Source organism: Pterocles gutturalis, unplaced genomic scaffold (assembly GCF_000699245.1).
Source record: "Pterocles gutturalis isolate BGI_N339 unplaced genomic scaffold, ASM69924v1 scaffold23403, whole genome shotgun sequence".
Taxonomy (NCBI): domain Eukaryota; kingdom Metazoa; phylum Chordata; class Aves; order Pterocliformes; family Pteroclidae; genus Pterocles; species Pterocles gutturalis.
In genome coordinates, this window is record NW_010123696.1 from 3,611 (window position 1) to 29,534 (window position 25,924).

Consider the following 25,924-nt stretch of genomic DNA (forward strand, 5'->3'; position numbering starts at 1 on the left):
GCTAACTATTGAGGGTCAAGACATAAACTTTCTGTTTGGCTTGAGCAAAGTGCTGGTGTTCTGGTGTGAGACAACAGCAGTGCGAGAGCTGCCAGCCATCAGCTAATTCACTTTGCACACCAGGGGGGAATATGTCCTACAGATGCAAGGCGTGGTGAGTACCTGGAATGGGAACCTAAGTCCTTGTCTAGGTTTGCATCTATTCCATATCTCCCCTGGCCATTTTTCCCACCCACCTTTGTTTAACAATATGAAGCTACACACAGGTTAGTGTGGGGCATGCCAAAAGTGTTAGAAAAGCCTGGGAACAATGTCTCGCATTATTATTCTGCTAGATTTGGGCTGATTTAGACAGCACTTTTTGTCCTGCTTTAAAACACCAAGGCCTGCGACTTCTGGATCCCTTCTTACTTTGGAATATTTGCTTAATACTCAAAGTTACATTTTTCCATCTGTAGCTGTTTGGTAGACTTGGCCCCTCTCAGTTTACTTGTCTGTTGATGAACATTTGTGAATTCACATTGCATAGTGGACTGGACTTGAACTTGGCAGCTCTGGAGATGCTTTAGCTGCTTCAGCAGAAGTTGTTGGATTTCCAACCACCATTTCTATGATTCTCTGTTAAGTCTTCCTTTCCTTTTTCTACAGGAGAAAAAGTGGCCACAACATTTAAGCCACTTCCGTTTGATGTCTTAAATTACATTCAAAGTAGGTCCTTCTGGGGACATTTCTATGGAGGTTGAAACCTTTGGCAGAGGGACAGAAAGAAGGGTTTGGGGCAGTGATTCCTGTAACTGCCACAGCAAGTTTGTCAGTCAGTGGCCTCAGCAAAGCATCAGGGTTTTCAGTGTCACAGCTGGTGCCGCTGTGGGAAGAAAGCTGCATTTTGCTGGAAGCCGGGCAGGCTTGGAAAGGGGACAGTGGCTGTCTGAGAAGACAACTGATGCAGTGTGGTGGTTGTCCAACAAGTCTTCTTTCAAGTGCCGAGAGCGACCAGTGGCAATGAACCACTTTCCTGACAGGAGGTCAGGCGGTGCTTTGCTGCCAATTCTTTCATGAGCAAGTTTATACATGTGGTAAAAGGGAGAAGTTTCATTTTCCTTTGTGGGAACGGGAGTCATGAGAGCCCATTGGCTTGCGAAGCAGTGCTCCTTTTGTAGGTGTGAGAGAGGTGGAACAGATGAGCAGCAAAATAATTTGCAGGTTTCTAATCTTGCAACATGTAAAGGTGGTGGCCTTGTCTCCTGCCTGGGACATCCCTGTCATCCCTGGGACATACTGATACTTCAGGATTACTTTTGCATGTCACTTGATGCACTTGTCACAAGATGAAATTTCAGTCTGTAGCACGTGTCCTGGTGAGGTTTAAGGCCTCAGCTCTTGCTTATGTTCCTACCAAATAATAAATGTCCCCACTGATTTCAGTAAAGTCTCTATGCAAAATCTCTCTAAGTGAAGCTGATCACCCCTGCCCACCTTGCACGTGGCTGGCTAAGGGAGTACGCAGTGCTCAGAGCTAAGAGACTTGTGGAAGGGTCGTTCATGGGCCGGTGCTGATGCCATGGGAGGTGGAGCAGCAAGTGTTGGCAACTTTCTGTGACTTGCAGGAAAAGTAGATGTGTGAGGCAACAAGACAGCAAAAAGTGTCTGAGTGGAAGCAATAGAAAGCTGTACCCACCACACTTAGCTATCGTGAATTACCATTGCTAACATCATATTCAAGGACATTTTCTACTGTTCTGTTTCCCTTGCATCTGCCTCCTCTGTCAAGAAAAGTGTTCCTTACAGTCTTAGCCAGATTTTGACCATGACTGGTTCCAAGGCTGATGTGTCCCGATAACCTGATGCAGGTTTCTGACTAGAACTTAGATAAAACTCAACTTCAGTTCAGTGGCACGCTGCAGCCAGCTGTGCTGTAGACTAGTGTTATTTTTTCCAAAGTTTAATGTTTCCTATGAATAGCTTGCAGAGATTTTGAGATCAGCTCCAGTTGATGTAACCTGTGTGTAACCCAAGAGATGGCTGTAACAACTCACAATGGAGGGTTCAACCCTCCAGCCCATACTTAGGTGAAACCCCTGCTGATGACAATTAATATTGTCATCAAAAAAATGTTTGTTGTTCTTCTCTTCTAAAAGCAAAGCAAAGATGACATTTACAGTGAAGAAATCCCCATGGAGTTTCTAGCTGTAGGAGTAGCCTTTTTAGACTGTGTGATTAAGGAGTGAAATTGCTAGCTGAATAGAAAGTGGAGTTTCCAAAGGGGAAACAAAAGAACATCATATTTTTTAAATTAGTAAAGATGAATGAATATATTGGCTACAGACCAAGATACAGCATTACAATAATCAACATAATCCTTCCTGAATGAATTGCCATATACTGGAGTGCATTTGTTTAGAAAAGGACCTTAAAAGCAGGATTCTCTACTCGTGGCCTATTGGAAATGATGCCTCAAGGATACAATGTTTTACGAGCAATTCCCTGAGTTGATTCAGGGATCACCCTAGCTAAAAATGACTTCCTTTGAACGGTAACCTAGACCTGAAATTCAAAAGGAAGGATAGTGTTGATTAAAAGCAGATCTTCTATAAGCAGACAGTACTTTGTGAAATCCCATTTACAGCTCTTTGATCCTTATGAAAGGATTTTAAGCAAGTATTCCTCTTGGGAAGGATGTCTTTCTTCTTTTGCCATTAAGTTTAAAAATGTATAAGTACTTTGCTAAAAGTAAGGTAATTTAACTGTATTGTATCACAACTGGGAGTGAATCTGATCTGCTCTGAAAATAGCCAACTATATCTACAAAGGAAATATAATTTTAATCTCTTGTATATTATGGGAAATAACTCTGCAAGGAGGAATGCACAGAGGAGCTCTGTGTCTCCCTTCATTGTCTGCCAGCAAGACTTCTGCCTTTTGAGAAATTTCCCTCAAAAATTGTCTTCTTGTGGAGATTTGGGTAATCAAGGACAACACAAACTTCATCCTGTGACTTTTGAACCTTCCCTCTAAATTGCGGTTTCTGTGTCTTTTCTAACTCACAGTGGCCTTTTTAAAGCCTTAGCAAAAGGATTCTCAAATGCTAAAAAAATAAAGATGAATTCCTTGGCTGCATGTGTGATAAGGTAGACTAATGCCTTCTTATGTCTGTTGTGTTTAATCTGATGTCTTTTAAACCTCACGCATTTGTAGGCAGAGAACTGGAAATACAGGTGGATTTGGAATTTAAACTGTTTTCAAATGACTCTTTAGCATAAAATCCTTAGTCATCTTCAGGGCCATTGACTAATCTGGATTTTAGAGAATAAAGCCATTGTTGCTCTGGAGATCTAAGGACAATGGTATATTCTAGTAGGTCCTTAGAATTACACAAAGGATGAAGTCACTGCTGAGTGTTTCCTCCTTTAGGCCTGGAAAATCTGGGGCTAAGTGTTGCAAAGACTTTTTCAGTTGGCAACGCCTGCAGTGCAGCAATTGTAAAAGTCCAAATCGAAGAATGAAGCAGGCTTAGACCTATCTGCTGGGTATGTTATGTGAATTTCATTGCAGTTAAATTGTAAAGAAATCTGTAAATAGTTTAAAAGACATGATTTACCTGATTTAGAGCTGAAAATGTAATATATAGACATTCCATTCATGGAAGAAAAGCAAGCATGTAATAGTATATATCAGAATTGCAGTCTGGACAGATGCTGCTATCTGGTGAAAACACTCCTGAAATCTCTGAATCTTTTCATATGGCTACAATAGATAATGGCAGATTTTTTCTTCCTCCCCCCCCTCCTTCCCTCAAGCTCCATCTTATATGAAAAAGGTGTGGTTTTCTCTGAAAGGTGCCTGCAGGTGCAATTCCATGGGTATTAATACTGTAGAGAAGTGTGTGGTTTGCTATAACTTGTGCTGCATTGTGTTCTGACATGCTGTACCAGCCTGAAATAATGTTTGTTTAGTAAATCTTGTTATCAGAAGATGGCAGTTTTATTTTTCCTGTTACTGTGGCTTTTAGTAGTTCCAGAAGCAGACTGAGAACTGCATGTGTCAAAAATGTATTTCAGTTTTGTTATGTGTAATATTTTTAGATAGCTCTAGCTCTGAGAGGAGTAGGTGAATGAAAAAGGGCTAATTTTAAATTTCTTTACAATTATTCCTGCTCTAACATTTGAATCTTAACATTTGGATCATGTTGTCAAATATCCCAGAGCAGAGTGATTTTCTGACCAAGGGAATTTGATTGCACTGAGCCCACTGCAGAACTGGGGACTGCAGCAGGGCTCAGGCTCATCATTCTGCAGGTGGATGCAGACGATGCTTGTCTCTGCTGGCCTTGTATTGTTGGGAGCGTATGGAAAGATGGACACACTTCACAAGCGCTGAGCCAAGCTGATTTTAAAAAATCATCAAAACAGGCAATTTGTACAAATTGTGCCAGTCGCCAGCTTACAGATGTTTCGTGTTGCTCTTACTGCAATGCAAACAATAGTTGTAAGAGCCACCGCCTCGTGTCTGAGCAGCCAGCCCCTCCTCCTGCAGACAACGATGCTGTGTTTGTGGCATCTCCTTCTGCTGCCATGAAAATTGCTGTCATGTCACAGACTAAGCTCTGTGGCTTTGCTGCCAGATTAAGCAGGAGAAGCTAGACTGCGATTAGCAAAAAATGATCAGGAAAGTAGTGCACAGGGTTTCAAGGTGAAGAGCTGTGAATAATAGGAATGGTCGTATTATGTGCGGCAGCAAGATGAGCTGGGAGGTGCCGAAGCACTTGTAAAATGGAGCTGCAGGGAGACAGAAGATATGCATCACTGCTGTGCTGATGCTGTGTCAGAGCCAGGCACAAGGCCTGGAAGCCAACAGTGTTGCACTGATGGGTTTGCATCATTACAGCAGTGATGGATGGAGGAGAAGCACCTCAGCTCCAGTACCACACAGCAAATGCTGAGCAATGGCATGGATTTACAGTGGTGATTTCTGCGCCTCCCATGGCAATGAGAGCAGGTTTGTTTTTTTTTTTGTTTTTTTTTTACCTCCCATGGCAATGAGAGCAGGTTGGTTTTTTTTTTTCCTTTGAATCTTGGCACCTAATGAATTGCTCAGTTTATACATTCAATATAATACCGTGTCTCTGTTTTGCTGTGTTCCCGCTGTCTGTCCTTGGCAGGCTGGAGGGAGGAGAGGGTCCCAGCAGCTTTTCTCAGCTTGCACCCAGGAGAGATGGACTGGCAGATTCTTGTGGCAGGCAATGCTGGAAACTTGGTCTGGAGCCCTTAAGGCTCAGTAGCCAGGGTACCAGTGACTGAGACATCTGTTAGCTGAGTATAAAGGTGACAGCCATGCTATAAAGGCTTACATTATTGTCACCTCCTGAGCTGAGTAATGGGTGTGTTGTATGTACTGTGAGATCGCCCAAAGATCACTCAAGTGGCTGAGGGTTACATCTGAGAGCTAGGCAAAGAAAATGTCCTGCCTGGAGGGATTTAGAGCTCGAAGGGGAAATGTGGGCCAGCACTGCATGATTAATTCATGAGCTTCAGGTCACTCCTCCCTCCGCCCTCCCTGCTTTCCCCAGGGTGCTGCAGACTTCTGCTCTCCTCCCGCCTGGAACATAGTCCAGATAGAAGAGGACTTTGGTCCCTAGCTTTTTTGGAAATTTGGCACTTGGTAAGAAAACTGCAAGCAGCCTGCCTGACGTCAGGCCCCTGGTAAATAATAAATGGCCCCTGACCATCCACGGCCAGGCTGCGTGCCCGAGGAGGCTAAGCTACTGCACAGGCCCAGTGTGTGCCCAGATTTCTGTCCAGGATTCCACTGCTGCAAGTACCGGTGACCTAAATCGGCGCAGGAGCACCCAGGCGTTGGTGGCCATGGCAGTGGCGCAGGGTGGCAGTGTCCCTTTGCCTCCAGGATGGGGCTGTGCCTGTGCCTGAAGCAGTGCTTAGGCTGTGGTGGGGGATGAGCACTCATATGCTGACCAAGGGTTTGAATGAAAGGTTATTTAATGAAGTATGCAGCAGATTGCTTGTCAACATTAACCCATGCCTCCTTGCTAGTCAGTTACGTTTGTGTCATTTTTTCCAGCATGTTAATGGAAATGCATCTCTATGATTAGGTGCACGCAGGCGCTTGGCACTGCTGCTTTGATCAAGGACAAGCCACCCCTGGTCTGGAGCAAGGTGTAGGAGGCAGCACCCCTTTTCTTGGGCACAGTGTGCTGCTGGGGTGTTCATGCAGCACTGAAACCACACCTGGGCTGCTTGTGCCCATCAGCATCATCTGTGTAAAGGTACCGTGCTCTGCTTGTGCTCCTGGCTTGCGGTGATCTGTAACGTGTCCTACAGACATGTTTGACAGCTCGAGCTGGTTGAGACAAGTTCCAACAAAACCCTTTTTCATCTGAATTTGCTGATTTGCTGGAATGGAAACGTGTGTCAGAAATGTTTCTACATCTATCTGGTTCTGATGAAAGATGGGCAAGGCTCCGCGGCACCAGCCCCAGTGGCTTGGCAGACTACCTGGGGAGCAGCAAGATGTGTTGGTTTTCAGAAGCCTCATGTCCCGTGACTTCCTATTCCTGGCTGGGGGCAACCCTAGCCACAGGCCAGCTCAGGAGCAGGACCTGCTCCCTTTTGCAACAATTGTGAATGGTTTGTATTTTCTTCCAAGTGGGAAGGTGTCAATAATTAAAATGTTGAAAGTCTCCATAAAGTGCAGTTTTCTTTCTTAAGCAGAATTTGTTAGACCCTCTGAAATTCTGAAGGAGACTTTGTATCTAAACATTCAGTAATCCTTTACAAAGTGTGAGTCTTAATTTAATGGATGACTCACATAACTGAGTGCCTTCTTGAAACCGCATTTCTATCCTTTTTAGTTTCAGACCTAGTTTTGCCGCTTATATATGTGTATTTATATATAAAAGCATAGAAAATCCTTATGTCTACAATTATTTTTCTGGAGTTGTATTTCTGTGTTATTTTAGTCTGTCTTATTTTCCCAGCCTGTTACGTTTGTTTCTGTTATGCATCTTCTGTTTTAAAAGAAATAAAATGTAGAACATCTTGATGAGCATGCAGATTTTTTTGACTCATTAGCAGTGACAGATGCAGAGCTCTGGTAGCATTCCCTGCCTGTATCAATAAGCTCTTGCCTCTTGCAATTGGACAGTGTTAATATTTAGGAAGGAATTGAATAAGCTTAAAAAGCTCATAAGATGGCGGTCTCTGCAGGTCAGCAGGCAGGGTAGTAAATCAGCATGGTGAGGAGATGCAACTGCCAGCACATGGCAAAATAACTTATTACCATTCAAGCTGCTGATTCACAAGTCCTGCAATTACAAGTGACAGCAGAGAGGCTGGGGAGGAAACAGGGAGCCTGCAAATTCCAGACTGAGGACTTGCATTTGTCTCCATCCTTTAACAAGAAGGTACCAACATCTGAGACAGGTCCTGGGGAACATACCTGAGTGTAGTTCTGGGCCTTGGTCCCCCTCCCCGAGGTCATGTCACTGTTGCAGCATATGGAGAAAAGCTTCAAACCTTCTGTTACGTGCTCATTTGTCATGGATGCCTTTCCCCCCTTCTTTCTGCCCTTAAAATACCTGTTTCCACCTTCTTGCTTTTCTAGAAAGATAGAGAGGGCTATAGAGGCTTTGAACCTGCAAAAATGTTCAAATACAATATGAAAAGTAAATATGCTGCATATAACTGAGAAGTTACATTGAAGAAAGGTTGTTGTAAAACCCCTAGCTCTGACTCAGCACTTTTTAATCCGTATTTTTTCAGGAAGTCTGTATTGTTGGCCTGGTTTTATAATTAAAGAAATGGGTCAACTTGTTTTCTAAACTGGGAACTTGGGACATGCATGGTTTGTATGCATGAGTGATCTTGTAATTTAACCAGGGATTGAGTCTGGAGTGAGGAGTCTAAAACATGGACAACGTGGAGATTCTGAGTTATTGTTTGGTGAGCCAAGGAAATAATTTACAGTAAGTGGCTTTTTTATATATGAATAGGAAAAGAGGGTTCTGACTGCTTTAGGGCTTTCCAGCATTCATAGTCACTTGGCAAAAGTCTTTCCAAAAGCGTTATGCCCTGGAGTTACAAACTTTCCCTTTCTCTGGGTAGGTGGTGGGGTGCTGGTGTTTCTGGTATGACTTCGTCAATGAGGGAGTTCAAATATTCTTGGGAATGTGCACTGGTAAAGTATGCTTTCTATGAAATGTATTTTTTGAGAACAGAGTTTAACCATCTGAACAGAGAAGAATGGAAAGAGGTGGTTGTTGAGAACAGTGCCCCAGCAGACTTGGTATTGGAACAGTTCTTCATGGGAATAAATGTTTGCTTTCTGGCACTTTAGAAAATACCAGGAGGCAGTAGCTCTCTCGGTTGTTCATATGGCATTTCAGGAGGAAAACTGCTGAACTTTGGAGGCTGCGCTCCTGCCCTCATTCATGGAGTGCATGAGATATGCTGTGGGGAGTGTCAGTACAGAGTGGCCCCAACCCAACTAACTAGCAGCCTTTGACATGCAGGAGTCACAAATTAGACAATTAATTCTTCATGCCCACTAGAAACCAGATTTTCTGCTGTTGGTCTGTAACACAGTACGGGAGGCGCACGCTGTGGGCTGTATCCCTTGGCCGCCTTGGTGGAGGGTCTGAGTTGACTTTGCTGAGCTGACGTTACTTAAAGCATCTTCCCTGGGGAGGAATTTCTGCATTACAGAGCTCAGCAGCCTCTCCTGACCTTGTCCCTCCCCATTTCAAGCTCTGTTACTCTTCAAGGCATGCCAAGAGTCCCAGGTGAGCACAGCTTGGCCATTCCAGTTCTGGGCAGCTTATTCTGTCCCTTTTTGGCCTTTGTACAATCAGGTGGTAAAAAGGGGATGTAGCAGGATTTTAAATGTTTCCATGTGCAGTGAGTTCTGCTTTGAGGAAAAAAGACTGTGATTACCATGAGGCCTCATGTTTCAAAAGTCAGAAATAAAATTCAGTGAAACTATGTTTTTCCTCTCCACTGTCTGTGTACCCACCTGAATCTGTGGCATAGACCTTTATATAGGGTAAGTGCTTTGATACTAATGGATTTCTATATAATATAAGCCTGCTTGGTATCATCAATATGTTACTATGTTTATTTATTTCAACAAACCCACATTTCTTTCTTTTTTTTTTTTTTTTTTCCCCAGAGTGACCGACTACTCATTAAAGGTGGAAGAATTATCAATGATGACCACTCCTTCTATGCAGACATATACCTTGAAGATGGACTTATAAAGTTGGTTTTTTAAAATACTGAACTTTTTTTGCATGCCTGTTAGTATAGATTACTGTGATTTCTTGATGGTGCAGACCTGAAATCTTGCAGTCAGCATCTCGGTGACCTCTAGATGTGGGGCCATAGTAGAGGAGTGTTTAATTATGAAATTCTGCCATTTTATCTTTACTAACATTAGATAAGTAGAAAATTCCTTTACTGTAAGTTGAAGGTTTTTGCTTTTCAAACAGTTCATTCCTAGTTTCTTCCAGAATAGTCAAGGCAAGTAGGTTCTCTCAACACCAGAAGTAATGGTTAGGACAACGGATATTTTTTTAGTCTATGTATGACAGAAGGCTTATTACAGTTTTTTTCCCCACACCTAATAAGGGTGAATGCAGCCATGCTCTAAAGGATTGTATGGCGCAGAAATATGCCAGTGTTACACAATGTAATAATGGGGACTAACTCCCTCTCAGTCCCCTGTTGGTTAATGCTGAAGTGTAGCATGTTCTGTTCCTACAACATTGTTATGCGTTGCTCATATGTCCCTTTTCTTGCTTAGCAAAGGAATATGATTTTAAATCTTCACACAATTAGAAAGAAAATCCTACTGGCATATCAGGATACAAAATACAGAAACTCGGAAGATATTCCTTAGGTGAAAAAACATGAAATGTATGTTACTGGTAGCCTGGGAAATGGTAACAGAGATGTCTATTTGTGTAGCTCTACTGGTCCTACCTTGGCTTACTGGAGGTGGGGGTCTCTGGTTTTGCAGAGCACTCTGATGTACACAAGGATCAAAGCCTTTTTCTTGACTGCTAAACATTTCCCGTAGTGACCTAACAAGTTTGGTCTCCAGAGGCTTCAATTTAATGCACAGAAATACAATTATGTTTGTCTGTTAAATAATTAATTACCTACTTGTTTTCAGAGCTGCTTTTTGTGAGAAGATACCATCAGATTAAAAGTCTGGTTCCTTATATATCTGTGCTACTTATACTGTGGTTACTATAACAGAAAAATTTCTGAAGACTTTTATCCATGGACTTTGCAGTTTTCTTCTTAATACTTCACTCTGCCTTTCCAGTTGTAGTGTTACTTGCATTACAGAAGTGGCAAAAGGAGCCTATTGTTTTAAGTGGAGAAGGCACAAAATGTTGAATGTTCATCTTTCTTTTTTTTAATAGCAACAATCAACCAAGTTGTGCTGTCCTTGTATTCTAGTTGAGTTTTTCTGTGATTTTGTTTTTTCAGATGCAAATTCCCTAGTAACACTTATAAGCATCAGAACTGATTTAACAACTAAGTGCAGGACATGCTGAGAGTCTGAAACTGCTGTGAATTTTTGACCTTGATTCCAGAAAAGTAATGGTACTTGGTAGGCAGGTTATCAATGCCAAGCTTTCAGCTGCCCTTGTTAACTGCATTGAAATCCATGTGTGGATTCTTACCTCCAGAAAGTATCTTAGGTGCCCAACTAGGATTAATAATGAAGAGACTTTTAAAAATGCCTTTATCTTTGCCCAGGGAGGCAGGTTTACTATTCAGCATCCTGAGTCATGCCTGGTTTCCTGGATTTAGACAACCTGAGATTTTTCTTTGTAAATTGTCCAAGAAGTCCTGCTCTGAAAAAGCAGCTAATTTGTGAGGGCAGCCTGTTGTGAGATAGGCTTGGGTCCTAACTGTGTTCAGATGTTAAATTCTGCAGCCTAGGAAAGAGATATATTTTCTGGGATTGGTCTCTTTTAGTTTCTCCAGCTGGAACTGCCCATTGTGTCTGTATATTTAACATAGTTTCAAGATCCTCTGGAGCAGAACCCTGAAACTCAGACATCCATGTTTCAGTTGATGCCCTAACTCTCCAGCTGCAGATCCTGCTGATAATCCAGAATTCTTCCCACAGAGTGGAGCAGACATCAAACCACCCAGCCCATAATAGGCAATAGTGTCCTGGTTTTGTTAGGATATAAAAGTTCTGGGTTAATTTTCTTATTCTGCAGTGGAAACGGACTGGAAGATAGCGGGTTGGGTTTCTTTTGCAGACCAATGAAATGAGTAGAATCTTTTAACGCTCGTGTCCCTGCAGATTGTCCTGCAGAGAAGAGTGTAGATATAACCTTGAAGGTGTTGAAAATTAGCTATATTTTGGAGAATGGTAGATGCTTTTTCCTACCCATCAATGCTTAAGCTGGCTCCCTAGGTACGAGGGAGCAGTGGTCTGTGTGGATTTTTCCTAGCTGAAACTTAAGCCCTGCACACTCAGGTGGCAGCTGAGAGGCAGTTCTCTGGTATCTAAATAGTAACTTAGATATTCAGTAATTTAAATTGCCAGTGGCATGTAAATAATATATTTTGCCTACATCTATCCTGTCTCTGGTATCCACACGAGGAAGTGAGTCCCAGTCTCCGTGCTAAGCAGCGGGTCACCCAGTCTTGTGCCTGCTGTCCTATGCTCTGTCACTGCTGGGGGAAGGGTTGAGTCCCTCCACGCTGGAGGGGACTAACAAGTGTGCAGGATGGGTAACTGGGGATGGGCTTTCCAGACCTGGACAGGCAATGAGCCAAGTTACAGGGAGCCTCAGATGCCTGAAAGAGACCTGGGCTTGATAACTACACAAATACCTCCATGGAGTCCTGGGGGAGGTTTTCAGCTTTCTCAGGTAAAGCTTATGGAGAGCTGAAGCCTGATGTTTCTGTTGTGTTTTAGTCAGCTTATGTGTGACAGAATTTACTAAGCTTGTTTGACTGAAGACTGCAGGCAGCATCATCTTTCCATGACCCTGAGTGTTCTAGTTGCTGGTGCATCAGAAAACCAGCTCGATCATTTATACAGCGTCTAGAATACAGTTATCTGTGCTATTGCATTTTTTTACCCACAAGTAACTGAACCCCATTCTTATTAACATAAACTTAGCATTAACAAGTGAGCAATTCAGGAATCCTGTCACATTGTCTCTTACTCTGTGTTCTAGTCAGTCAGAATAAAAACAACTTTGAATGCCAGCGAAGATCAGCCTTCTCCCAGCCTTAATCTTGATGCCAGGGCAAGAGATGAGACAGGTTCCCGACAGGTCATAGTGCAGCAGCAGCCACAAAGGCCATTTGGTCCCATGTCATTTCAGCATGGATGACTTCAGCCATTGCCAAATAAGCTGTTGACTCAACTGTACACTGAAAATAATGAACAATGAGTTCATAATCAAAAAACTTCAGTATGTACTTAGGACTCTTTCACTTCATTAGAGTATGTGTCTTCTTGAATAGGGAACTGGGAGATACTGATTGTGGAAGAAAATAAAAGTGAATTGCCTTTACATTTTTGTGTAAGTTTTCTTTAATATTATTTTCAGGTGTGGTAGTCCCTGCAGTGCAATTCCACCCTGGACATATTTAAAGGAGATTGGTCATAGTAATTTATTTTTTTTCCAGTTCAATTTTTTAGACACACAAACACTGTACAAAGGTTGAGGATTGCTCTCATTAAAATCTTGGGAGTGAATTCAACTAATGAAAATTAGTGCGACACCATTATTACACGTGGGGCTACCTGACTTTATGAGTTGGAGTGCCTTATGGTATGCCTTTGCGAGTCAGATTTTAACAGCAGAGGATCTTCTTGCAACTTGTTTGCACAATTGGATGTGCTGGGCTGCTGCTGGCTTTTGCATATATTTCAAATCCCTGTTTGTCATGGTACTGTTAGTGCTCCTCGCAGCTCTAACAGGTTATGACATGCTCCCAGTGCTGTAGGTGTTGATGATATTAGATGCCAGACATGGAGTTGTACAGCTTCAAGCCACGATATTATCAGCTCTCACAAGTAAGAGTAAGCCCTTTTGCAGTTGTTCAGCACTGAGCGGCTGAGACCCAGCTCAGGATGCTGGTGGGGATTTTGCTAACAGAATGGCTGTGCTTCCCTCCAGCCAAAACCCAGAGCACCGGGGGAGCCAAGCTGCTGGAGGTGACATTTTTGCATTGCGTATGAAACAAATTCTTGACCTCTTGGGGCGATTTATTAACTCTGGCAGTTTGGCCAAATTCCAATGTGAATAATTATCCTTGTTTTTTTCGCTGGTTTTAATTAACAGTTGTATTCATTTTCGTTTCTAGCTTGTTGCGATTGGCTGTTAATCAGTCGCTGTGTTTTGCTCCGTAGGTGGGAGTTGCGTTTTAATATAGGAGAAAAGATTCAGCAGCTCAGATATCTGGGGTATTTGTTTAGCTGTGGATAAATGTTATTTTATCCCAGACAAAAGGAAATGAAGACAAGGACTGTGTGTCTGCAATACGAGATAAACTAAGTGAACTTAAACTACCTCACAGTTATCTCTAAGCCCAAATATATTATGGTGCAGAGACATGGCTTCCACACAGACCCATACCTTTTCCTGTTTGGCACCATGAGAAGTAGACAATAAAAATGTAATGTGGCTTTAAAAGTTAAAGGTTCATTTACTTGTCATTTTGTCCATGAACACTAAAAGTATTTTGATTGTAAGTATCTGGAGTTTGCTTGATATCAGCCTGGGGGACAAATTAATGTTTTTAATAGTGAAAAAAAAAATCCTGTTTTGAAGAACTGAAGGGAAAAAGATGGCAGCAGTTAATTAACATTTTTCCACACAGTTACGCAGAATGTTTCACTAAGTTTTAACTTCAAGAGCAGGATGAAGAATATGTTACATTGTAGATTAAAGGTGTTTGGTTCTCTTAAATATGTACTTATGTATCTTAGGATGTTTATATTTCATTTTAAGGATAAACTTGCATTGTGTGGTTACAAAGTAATTATAAATCCTTTCTCATGAGCCTTGTGCTTCTGCCTTATATTTACAATTCCAGCTTGCTGTCATATTTGATCTGTGTTTTTCTGTTTTCATTTAAGAATTTAATATACAAAACTGGAGCCCCCAAGAGAGCGTTAACTGTACATATTTGAAATTGTTTAAAGATAGGAACCATACAGAAGAGTAATCAGTTTTTAATGCTGGTGCATTATGACTTCTTTATTGGCCACTAGAGCAAGGCAAAGCAGTGCGAGCACACGGTCCAGCTGGGCAGGCTTGCAGATGCTTTGTTCTGCCAGTGCCCTGCAGAGCAGCCAGAGTGGTTTTTGAGCTTCACCTTCTCTTTGGGGTCTCAGTTCCTTCTGTATGCCCTCTAGGTTCCTCTTCCTTGTATGCCTCAAATAGCTTCTGTCCCCTGTGCTTCTTTGTTTAACTAAAATAATACTGGCTTTCCTTGCTGCCTAGGCAAATAGGAGAGAATCTGATTGTTCCTGGAGGAGTCAAGACCATAGAGGCTAATGGGCGCATGGTTATTCCTGGGGGAATAGATGTCAACACTTACCTACAAAAGCCCTACCATGGAATGACTGCTGTTGATGACTTCTATCAAGGCACAAAAGCAGCACTAGCAGGGGGCACTACCATGATCAGTGAGTACTAGCAATACTAACTCTTCCTCCGCCAAGCTGAAGCTAGGGTGGCACATGTGGGGAGAACTAGAGGCAATGCCAAGCACAAACACAGGCTGGGAGGAGAACGGATCGAGAGCAGCCCTGAGGAGAAGGACTTGGGGGTGCGGGGTGATGAAAAGCTCAACATGAGCCGGCAGTGTGTGCCTGCAGCCCAGAAAGCCAAACGCATCCTGGGATGCATCAAAAGCAGCGTGACCAGCAGGTCAAGGGAGGTGATTCTCCTCCTCTACTCTGCTCTTGTGAGACCCCACCTGGAGTACTGCATTCAGAGATGTCCTGGAGAAACATCTTTCTTGGTGGAAGGAAGAAGTGATTCTAGTTGTTAAAGACCCTTCTTCTGTCTACCAGATGGCGGGACAAGATTTATCTCTTTCCAACTAGAAGTGGCTTGGCCATTGGTTAGACTTTGTGAGGCCGTTGTTCAGCTGACATAAGTTGTCTTAGCTTCCTTGTGCAGAGGAGCTGCCCAGTGAGGTTCTACTCCTGCTGCATGGGAATGTGGCGTTTTTTTACTGAGTGGTGTTATCTCTTACCTATGTTCAGCAGCAAGGATCAGTAGAAAGTCTCTCTGTCAATAAACACAAAATGCACTGCTGTTCATTACTTTTGTTAATATTTTTTTCAGTGTATGTTCTTCAGTTGAAGCTTCCTTTGCAGCATTAGGTTTGCAAGTGCCACCGATAAACTCATCTTGCTTTGTTTCCATACTTACTTTTGACCTAGCCCTGCAAAGATAAGTATATGTGCATAAGTAGTCATGCCTTTATTTTATATCAGTAAATATTGTGGCATCATCAGATGCAGCAAGCCTTGAGATGTTGAAGATGCATAGTTGCAGCGCACTTGATCTGCCATGTAGTGCAGCAGTGTGTTTGTGCCCTACGTCATCTCTGTTGAGACCTTTGGCTGTATCCCCAATTCTGGCTGCTGAGAAAGCATTCAACATCTCCGCTGATGTATTGGTAGGGCAGAGTGGACCAATTCAGTGACTACAAGGTACTGGTTAATGATAGTGCTTACTGTCAAATGCATAGAAATGAATACATCAGACAATAAATACAGGCAAGTCAGGAACTTGTGGTCTCTTACAAAAGAGTGAAGGGAGAAACAAGTGTTTCCTAAACCATGAGACGTTTGGCTCTCCCACTGTGTGGTCTATTGATGCTACAAGCAGGTTGCCAGGCTCAGCTTTAGTGTAGACTGTCCACAAAGTCTGCGGTACCTGTGACAGCAGGATCTGGCTAGCATCCCAAAGTTACAGCCTGCACACAACTGCCTCCAAAGCTGCTGTTTTGGCCAAGATGCTGGAAGGCTACTTACTCACAGGCACTGGGGAAACCTGAACAGTGTGTATGCACTGTGGGTAGGTAACAGACACTGAATCTCTTTTTCAGTTGACCATGTGCTTCCAGAACCTGGATCAAGTTTACTGACCTCCTTTGAGAAGTGGCATGAGGCAGCTGACACCAAATCCTGTTGTGATTACTCTCTACATGTGGACATCACCAGCTGGTATGATGGGATTCGAGAAGAGCTGGAAATACTGGTGCAAGACAAAGGTTAGTGAGTGAAAACTAGTAGTATTTTTTTGCTTTTATTGAAATACCATAGGGAGGTGAAATTTTGAAGTGTTTTAATGAATGCATCATCCAGAACAGAAACACACAGGTGCTGGTTACACTGCTGCAGGTCCTGCACTACCCTGGAACTTTTGCATTAACTTGCTGCTGTGTAAAATGGACCTAAAACTTTGTGCATCAGTGCTAGTCAGTAGCAAGGCCAGTGGATGGAGTAGGTTTACCCAACATAGGCATGGAAAACTAAGATGTATATATTGTCAGATACAAATGTATCGCTTTATGCTTGCTTGTACATGTAGAAATAGGTTCAGACATTACATCCTTATGTTTTATTTTAAGATAAAACTCAGAGATCAGCATTTAGGCTAGTCAGCCCAGTCACCTTAGATCATCTGTTTCATGAATGGAGAGAGGGACATTTAAAGATTCAGATTTTAACTAGACTGGAATCTGCCCATTTTGCTGCCTCAAATTAAGCCTGAATATGAAGGGCATATGTGTCTGAGAAACTGTCATCACAGGCGAGATCTCATTTCTCAGCAATGGCTTAGGAAAATGTACTTGCTGAGACTAGATTTTTTTTATAAAACATGCCTGTATTTTTTTAAGTTCAAGTTATTAGAAAAAAAATGAAGCTAAAGTTAGGTACCTAATATTGAAAAATGTCCTGATTTTCTCAAGTGCTTGGTCTCCAGTGGCTTTCCCTGAAGTTACTAGAAGACACTTTGTTTCAGGACTTAGTAAAAACAGGTCACTTATTTAGGAATCTATTTAAGACACATGTGGGCTTGATTCAGTTCAATTAACAGGTCTACTGTTGTGTGAGATCCTGCAGGTTACCCTGCCTGGACTCCAGCTACCACTCCAGAATAGCACAGACAAAACCTCTCACAAATCGCTTTCCATACATGCCAGCTCAGTGTGGCAGTCTCATATATGGAGGGCATCTTGGTGACACCAGATACATATGTGTGGGCAGTTGAATCAAACCTTCCGAAAATATTAATTTTTATATAGTTCCTTAAAATTCTGCCTAATAGCATGGATTTTCAGTCCAGAAACATATTTTTTCAAACACTTTTCACTTGATACTTTCCTTGAAAAGGCGTGGATATTAATTAAGGAGTATTTTCTGAAATGGTATTTAGTTACCGTGGGTAAATCAGAATGACCCATGTGTTGGGAAGTCTAAGTAATATAAGTATGCAGCATCCTTTGTAAGGTATAGTTCTAGTGATGATTTAGATTTGAAAAATTCTGTTTATATAGAAATGTGCTATCAAAGTAGAAAACCAAAATGAAATCCTATTTTTGAGTGAGCAGTTGTTCACTGAGATACTGTGGAGGTGCAGTCACTTAGGGGAATTCATCCTGTATCACAGTATGCTAGCAGTACATGTGCTCTATAACCAGATTTTAGGCAACAGAACCCTTCAATCAGCAAGTGTACACATAATTTGCAGAAACTGCAGCTGGTCTTACATAGTTTTTTATAATATAGGTGTTTTTTACAAGGTGATGACATCTGTCAACACTGATGGTGCCAAATCTGTGCTGTTTCCCTGCTATCAAGGTTAACATGGATATGCTGTGGTGCATTAGCTGACCGTACTCTCAGACAAGTGTACCATGCCTTGTTTCAAAGGTTGGATAGTGTTTTCCAGAGCTCCTGGATCACAGATGGCTCAGCACTCCCAAATGTGCCTGAGGGCTTACATTAAAAGCCTGGTGCAGACAGTTAGGTTAATAGTTTTCTCCAGCTATTGAAATTTGAGTTTTCAATATAAATCTGGCTTGCCTTTCACTCTTCAGAGGAAGCAGGAATCTGGTCGTTAGTTCCTAAACCAGGATATGCAATGGGGCCCATGGTGACATTAGCATTAGGAGCTCACCTTTGTTGTCATGGATGCTGCGGTGTGTCTCAGGCAGTCAATGTGAATTACTCTCATGTACTAGGAAACACAAGGTAAGGGCGAGTGCGAAAGCACAAGCACAATAGGAAATATTTCAGTGTGGCAAGGGCTTTCAAATGAATGGATAATATCTGCTGATAATTGGAAACATTTGAGCCAGCTGGTGCAAATAGACTTGATGTCAATGAAGTGACACTGGTTTTCATCAGCTGGGAATCTGGATTGAATTTGTTCTTGGCTGATTGTCTGGTGGGTGAGTTAGGCAAGTAACAGGGCTCAGTTAATCAAGTTTCAGTGCTGCATGTGCCTAATACAATCTCGGCATGAATAACAGAGGAGCTTACGGAGCTGCTGTTGAGGTACCCTGTCATGAGGTATAGTTGAATAATTGATCAGTTTTAAATCAATACAAAGCTGATTTAAGGGGGAGACAGGCTTTGGAAGAGCTTGGAGATTTTGTAGAACTAAATGCTGATTATAAAGACTCAGGGTTGTACCATTTTGGCAGCTAATTTAGGGCTGCACTTCTCCAGTATATGCAAAGGAACAACAGCCTGAGATGTGTTGACAGGTGCCTCACTCATTCTTTTAGCTACTGCACTTAGTCACTGTTCAAAAAAAGCCTGTAGCACTGTCTGAAATTTGGAGAGGATCCCATTGAGTACTCCTGGTGTGAAAGCAAGCAGGACATTGGCAAGAATGTAGTGTGTAACAAATGTTAAATGTTAAGGTCAATAGGCCATGGACGAAGTCTTTTGAAAAGCCACATATTTCCAACGAGTAGATCGAGACACCAGAGCAAGGCACTAGGCAAAGAGTCTAATCTTGGATACCTGCAAATGTAATGGGTGTTATTTTATCTTGGTGTTTTGTAAAGATACTCTCTTTGCAAGGCAGGATGGTTCAAACCATCTCTCTTGTCAGCTGTGAAGGCAGCTCGTGAGATGCCCTTCCACTTGCTGTATATCTGATGTGGTAGCCGAAGGTATGGGCATGTATTTAGATGGGAGAACGCTGCTTCTGCACTGTGGGAGCTGTTGATAAGGGACAGGCTCAAGATTCCATGGCGGGATCCCTTCTGCTCTCATTGACTTCAGGGAGAATGTTAATGTGAGTGGGAGCAAAACTCATCGTCATTTTACCAAGGTCAGAAAAGGTCCAAAGAATATACAGAGGCTATAAAAGAAAAAGCAAGAGAATATATATTACTTGGGTCAATGTATGTCTTCCAGCCATGGTACCCAAAGAAAGTTGCCTTTTCTCCTACGGGATTGTGATTAAATGAATTACCTTTGGCTAGATCCCAGTGGATAAAGGAGAGCAATAGGTAACACAGCTCTCTGGTTACAGAGAAATATGTATGAGAAGATTCAGTCTCGTGCCATCACCGAGGCTAGTCGGCATGGCTCGGACCAGCCTTGACACATCTCTCATTGCTTCATGTGTGCATGGTCACCCGTGCAGAAAGGTGGCTCCCATGTGCAGCTGACATCTGAGACAGTGTGTGGGTTTGTGAAGAGAAGCAAAGCTTTCCTCTGAGGCAGGTCGGGCAGATGGGATCAGTCAGAGGGGAGAAGGTGCTGCAGGCGTGAGGCTGTAAGCACTGACCCTGGGGAAGGCGCAGTCAAGCTTAAAGGTTTTAAAGCAGGGACGTAAGTACATTGAAACTGTGGAATGAGGAATTGGCTGAGGGATTACAGCTAGTAAAGGTGTTTTCTGGGAACTCGAGAAATATGAAAATAGGAAGAAACGACAGGCTCACAGGCTGACGAGGCTCCACAGTCCAGGCTGGATTTGCTCAGCGGGGAAGTCAGCAAGGAGGGGCTGGCTCCCACTTCGTGTTTCTCCCTGAGCTGCCTGGCTTTAACAGGAAGACGTAATACCAGGGATCATTTCCAGGTTTTATCCTGCATGTATCCTAGGGTATAAACAAATTCTCCGTGTGAGTGTGAACAGCCATACCCTCTGCCTGAGGATATATCTACGCCTTCTAGACTCATGAAGGTGTTATATCTTCATCAGAGAGCTTTATTCATTCAGTGTAGCCAACATGAATAACATGAACAGATCTCTTTCTTTTTCTTCTTGCCCCAGGAACCACAGTTTTTGTGACAGCTATTTTGAAATGCAGCGTACATGGCTTATCTTAGAATTTACTTTTCTTTTAAGCTAGAAAACTCTGAGATCAGTCTCTGTACCAGGCTGGAGATGTTGTCAGTAGGCTAAAGAGTAAGGCAAATTTATAAACTAATATCAATTCATGTGTACAGAAAATATGAACAGAAGATGTCTGGAATTCCTGTTGCATTAGAATATGAAGCTCTGCAAATAATCAAGTCTTTGAAATACATAGCAGAACTTGTAGGAGTTTGAATACAGTTGGTTATTGGCAACTGACACTCAACAGTAGCAGTTCTTACTGATTTCTAAAATTTGGAGCTGTCATCTTTCATGGTTTTGTATGACTGCCAACATAAATCCTTCCATCTGTGGAAGGTGGAAGGAGAGGTATGGTGAGCTGCCCTTGTAACTGGTTTCAGGTGCTGCTCCCTCTCCTTCCTAGTGCCTGCCATCAGCTAAGCTGGGTGCTTTGGGCAGTAGGGTCAAGAAAAAGCAAGTCTATATGGAAATTCCATTACACGGTTCCTGCAGCTTCTCAGCATTTTGGGAAAACTTAACTAGAAGTTTATCTATTAAAAAGCAGTTTCAGGTGAAGCTGAAATGTTTTCCTGATTAGCTAAAGAAAGCTAAAAAGAAACACAGTTGTCCTGTTTTTGGTTGGGATAGAGGTATGAGAAGCAGAAAAGGCCTTGACTCTGTGTAAGCACTGTTCAGCAGTAATTAAAACATCCCTGTGTTATCAACAGTGTTTTCAGCACGAATCCAAAATGTAGCCCCATTCTAGCTACTTATGAAGAAAATTAACTCTATCCCAGCCAAAACCAGCACACCAGTGAGTCACAGAACCTTTCACAAGTTTTTTTTAAACTTTACGGACTTTACATACTTGCATTAGCCACTGTTTCTTGTCTGTGATTTGGCTACAAGCCATCTCATTTGTGGTAGTGGCTGGGTTGCTCCAGGGCTGAACACAGGCAATCCACAGAGTTCAACAAATTCCCCCAGAGAAGAGGGGATTCAGGCTTCTAGTCCTAGCAGCTGTTATGCAGCTGTGCAGCCATGCTTTATTTCTGGCCACCACTGGTGAAAAAGGCTAGTCCATATGAATATTTTCTGACCTATTTTTCCTGAAGTTTTTGTTCAAATGCAATTTAAGACTCCACTTACATGGCAATACCTTTGAATTTTGTTTTGGAACAGGTGTGAACTCTTTTCAAGTCTACATGGCCTACAAAGACCTCTACCAAATGTCCGACAGCCAGGTATTGCTCTGAATGCTTTTCATTGCTCTGATCTGTCCTCTCTCCTGTGATCTCCCTCCCAAAACCTGAGGAGTTGCTCAGGTTGAATCCCAAAGAAAGGTTCTCATTGACCTGAGTGGCTCTGTGGGAAATGTGCAGTGGAGGAGTTCTTCTCTCTGGAGGGTCAGTGCTGAGCAGTGTTGAACATCGGCATGTGTTCCTCCAAGTGTATGACATTCATCTTCTGCAAGGATTGCCTGGTGTCCACCAGCATTACAACCACTCAGCACTGCTCAGGATTTTGCTGTACACTTTGTTTTGCTGTTACTTTTCAAGAATTCCAGTTCAGAGAGGGAAGAAAAGATGAAGCACTCCAGGCAGTTGAAGCTTTCAGATTTCAGGGGTTTCTCAGTTGCTGCAAACAGCTAAATGGAGTTGCTCTTGGGGGAGGTGGCCTTTTCTCATTAGGGCTGGAGATAACAATGAGCTTGTTTGTCCAGAGCTCATTACAGATTCCAAACTCTTCAGCTTTCCCACTCGTAAGTATCAGGTCATTGTAAATGGACAATGGCATCTGTTAGTAATAATAATGTTTGCTTATTCAGTTGAGAAAATGTTTCTCTTTTACTTATTCCCAGAGCTATAGCTCTTGGTCTCTTAAATAACTGTTGTTACACCTCCAGTCCATGTGGTTTTAATTGGAATTTTAGACATAATAATATATAAATATTCTCTGAGAGGTAGTGCCTGTTAAATTCAATTCCCTCTTGGAATTGCCAAGAGAAATACATCAAAATGTTTAATGTGTGGCTAGACTAATGCCTGTAACCTTGTTTAAATGCGCATGTTGGAAGCTGAATATTGTGACCCATTCAATGCTAGCTGAAGTGCCCTAGTGCAGAAGTGGGCACTGAAGGAACCATGTCTTCAGCATTTGATCCGTGTTTGAAAACTGGGCTCCCACGCTACTGAAGTCTGCTTTAAACAAGGAACACATTAGCTGAATACCTTTTGGAAAGGGAACTGAATTTCAGTAGATCTGTGCTCAGAAATTCTAAGCAAAAGCAACAGGATCAACTATTTCCCTTCTATGACGGATGAGTTTTTTAATCTTAGAAGGCAATAACAAAAAAGGATACTCTAGAGAAAACATTACCATTTTTAGTTGCAGAATTAAAGATGTTGGTGAAAGCTTGACACTATCTGCTCTAAGAAGATGGTGCAAAATGCCTGCACTTCAGAAAAGAGGTGTTTTGGCTGTACTAAAAGTGTCTGTAGTCCATTTTACATTTGCTAAAACTATGGAATAGAGACTACTCACTAAACTTGGGCTTGAGTGGGAGGGCGTGAAGAGGGAGCCCTGCAGCACAAGGGGCTGGGGAGGCACTATGTTGGAGGGAGATACAACTCCGCTCAGCACTGTCGGCCCTGTCCTAGTGCAGAAGGGCAGAGGCTCATCCTGGGGCTGGCTGGTGTGTAAGGGGTGGCTCAGTCAACACCTGGAGAGTGGAAAAGGGAGATAATTTGCTACTCACCTAGATCATTACCAACATACAAGGAGCAAAACTGAGGTGAATAGAGGGGTCTGAGTGCTAAGTAATGTGTTTTCCTTATTCAGCAGTGTTTCCTTCTTTGTACTACCTGCAGCTTTACGAAGCCTTTACCTTTCTAAAAAGTCTTGGGGCTGTTATCCTGGTCCATGCCGAAAATGGAGACTTGATAGCTCAGGTGAGTGAACTGTCATTTTTGCTTCACTTTGTGAGAAGATACACACAAGAGAGGAGATGTAAAAACCTCCAGTCAGAGTATGGGAAGGAGAAAAGGAACTACCTGGTATGTGCCTTAATGGGGCCTGAGGTCCTTACACGCTGCTGGTGTCACCCCTGGGATGAGAGGGTGGAGGCCCTTCCGTGTGCTTTGGCAGAGCATCTGTGAGGCAGAGCAGTGGCCCATAGAGCTCCCTGCCGTGGCAGCAGATTAGGACTGGGTGAGAGGGGCAGAAGGACGTGATAAGATCTCTTTGGAGTCTGGCAGAGACAAGTGAAGCAGGACAACGTAAAGTCTTGCTCACAGATTTTGGGGACAAAAAGTGGAGCTGGGAAGCTTTGTGCTGACGTGTCTTGCTGCAGCTATCGGCATAAGCAGCATAGTGAGTTTGGAGCGGGTGGTAAAGCTCTCAGACCTATTTATTTTTGAGAATATTCTTATAAATCTCTGAAGTTTGACAATAAGAAACCACCGTGACCTTCTAAACATTTCAGAAATGTGCGTTAAAGTGTAAGTCATGTTCTTTGAAGATGCCTGTCAGAACCAGGAAGCTGGGCTCAAATTCAGGGTGTTCCATTAGAATGTTCCAGATCCCCCGTGTGCTCTTTTCAGGTCAGGTCCCTGCATAGGTACTGTCCTCACACCGGAGTGTGCCGTAGGTCTGATCTGTGTCACAGCACATCGAAGCCAATAGTAAACCTCCTGCTAGTCTTCTGGAGGCCACGATTCCCCTATAAATCAGAACAGGCAGGTTTGGGTGGGTGTTGTTGTGATCTATACATCTGTGGCAGATGAAGCTTTTAAGGCAGCTGCAGAGATGTCTCCCTCCTCTGATCCCTTATACGTGCACAGAGCCCCTCTGAGGTCCATGAGGCTCTGAGTGAGCCAACTGATTTATCTGCTGAGCTCTTTATCTGCTGGTTTATCCGCTAAGGACTAGGCTGCAGAGCTGACAGGAAAATTACCGCAGCTGAAAACAAGTTGTCTTTGAGATCCGGACTAGGGAAGCCACCTTGTCTTAGGGCTAAGGGTGAACCTCAAGGGAACATTTGAGTGGTTGGGCAGTGTGTAAGGACTCTTGCTCACATGGGTTTATTTTTTTGTTTTTCCTTCAGTGGGATTCTGTCCTTTACCTGCCTCTTAGGAACTTACCCTCTTTGAGAGCCTTCTTTCCCTTTTGCCTTCAGGTTTGGACAAATTAACCACTGGGTTCAAAAGTTTTTAGTGAGAAGTCAACAGGCACATCGGTACTATTGTGTCCTTCCCCACTGAAACCAGGTGAAAACCCTCATTTGGATTCAAGAGGGGAGAAAATTTCCTATGAACTTTAGCATGATTTAAAATGACCAAAATATATAAGTTATGGTTTTAATACAACATAAAATATCCAGTAGAACAATAATTAAATAAGAAACATAGTAAGTCAATATTACTGTAGGAATGGCAAAATGAAACAAATCAAATGGCACCCATGTTGTATTGATGTGTTCCCCGTTAAAATCAAGGCACACTCGTGGAATTGCATTTCTGATAGAAATCTGTTTCATTTACATTTTTCTTTGATCAGCTTTAATATACAGCTATGGAATACAAACATATGTTATTAGGAAAAGAGGAAGTAGTAAAGAAATGTAAATTATGTTATACATCAACATATTTCTTCACCATTACTCTGTCTCATGAAATCAGTCTTTCCTTATGCCTTTATTTAGAAGGATTATTTGGATAGTGAAAAGAAAGCTGCCTGCAGGGGTGTTTTGCAGGGCTATCCTGTGTGAAAATCCAAATTTGATCTTATCAAACAAATATTCTATCTTATTAGGACTATCAAATCCTCTTACTGTGGGTAATTTCATCATATGGTCTGATTTTATGGATTCCTTCAAGATGCAACCCTATCCTCCTTTGCGTTCCAGTCTTTGCCATCTTGCTATTTTTTGTATAAGGTTGGAGCTTTAGTTTTTGTTGTATTTTAATGATCTGAAGTCTTTAACTAGCACTGTTCAGAGCTGTTGCATTAATGATTTAGAACAGCTATTTTTAAGATTACCTATGAAACATTGTGATTTTCTAACCAAAATAATCTTCATTACAGAGTCAGATTAATGCTTTCCTATTAATGCCTCTTCAGCCTTGATTGATTCCACCAATGGCAAAAGTATATGTGAATATTAACTTGCTCAGGTTTTACTGGAGTATGTTGGTAATGTGTGAGCTTTTCACCCTCTGGGATCTGGGATCAAACATTTATTAGATGACACAGTAAAGTGTGTTCAGTAACTTCATCCTGGTCTCTAGAGGATATTTGTCTGTATCACAGAGTCATTACATTTGTTGATCTCAGCTCATTAGAGACCCGTGAGTAGGGCAGGCCAGGGTCGGAGGTACGTCAACAGCTTCTGCTCTGCTGGCAGACCTGGCCCAACCTCAGATCAGAAGGGATTGACGGCCATTTTCTACAAAAAGGGAACTTTATTCCAATACCACTGCTTGACCTTAAATTAAAAGATAGGTGAAGTTTTTATTTAATTTAAAAAATTGATCTCACTGCTGCAAAGCTTCATAGCAC

At 42.4% G+C, this 25,924-nt stretch overlaps 1 protein-coding gene across 1 annotated transcript in view; it reads left to right on the forward strand.

The window, feature by feature from the left end:
- Positions 1-9,180: 9,180 nt before the first annotated feature.
- Positions 9,181-25,924, forward strand: part of LOC104465099 (dihydropyrimidinase-related protein 1) — a gene marked incomplete at its 5' end in the record, with an annotated part of 33,533 nt that continues 16,789 nt past the window's right edge. Inside the window, 5 exons of the mRNA XM_010078014.1 lie at positions 9,181-9,269; positions 14,507-14,691; positions 16,128-16,292; positions 21,548-21,609; positions 23,236-23,316. Of these exons, the coding sequence (XP_010076316.1) occupies positions 9,181-9,269; positions 14,507-14,691; positions 16,128-16,292; positions 21,548-21,609; positions 23,236-23,316 (582 nt within the window). The remainder of the gene's footprint in view (positions 9,270-14,506; positions 14,692-16,127; positions 16,293-21,547; positions 21,610-23,235; positions 23,317-25,924) is intronic.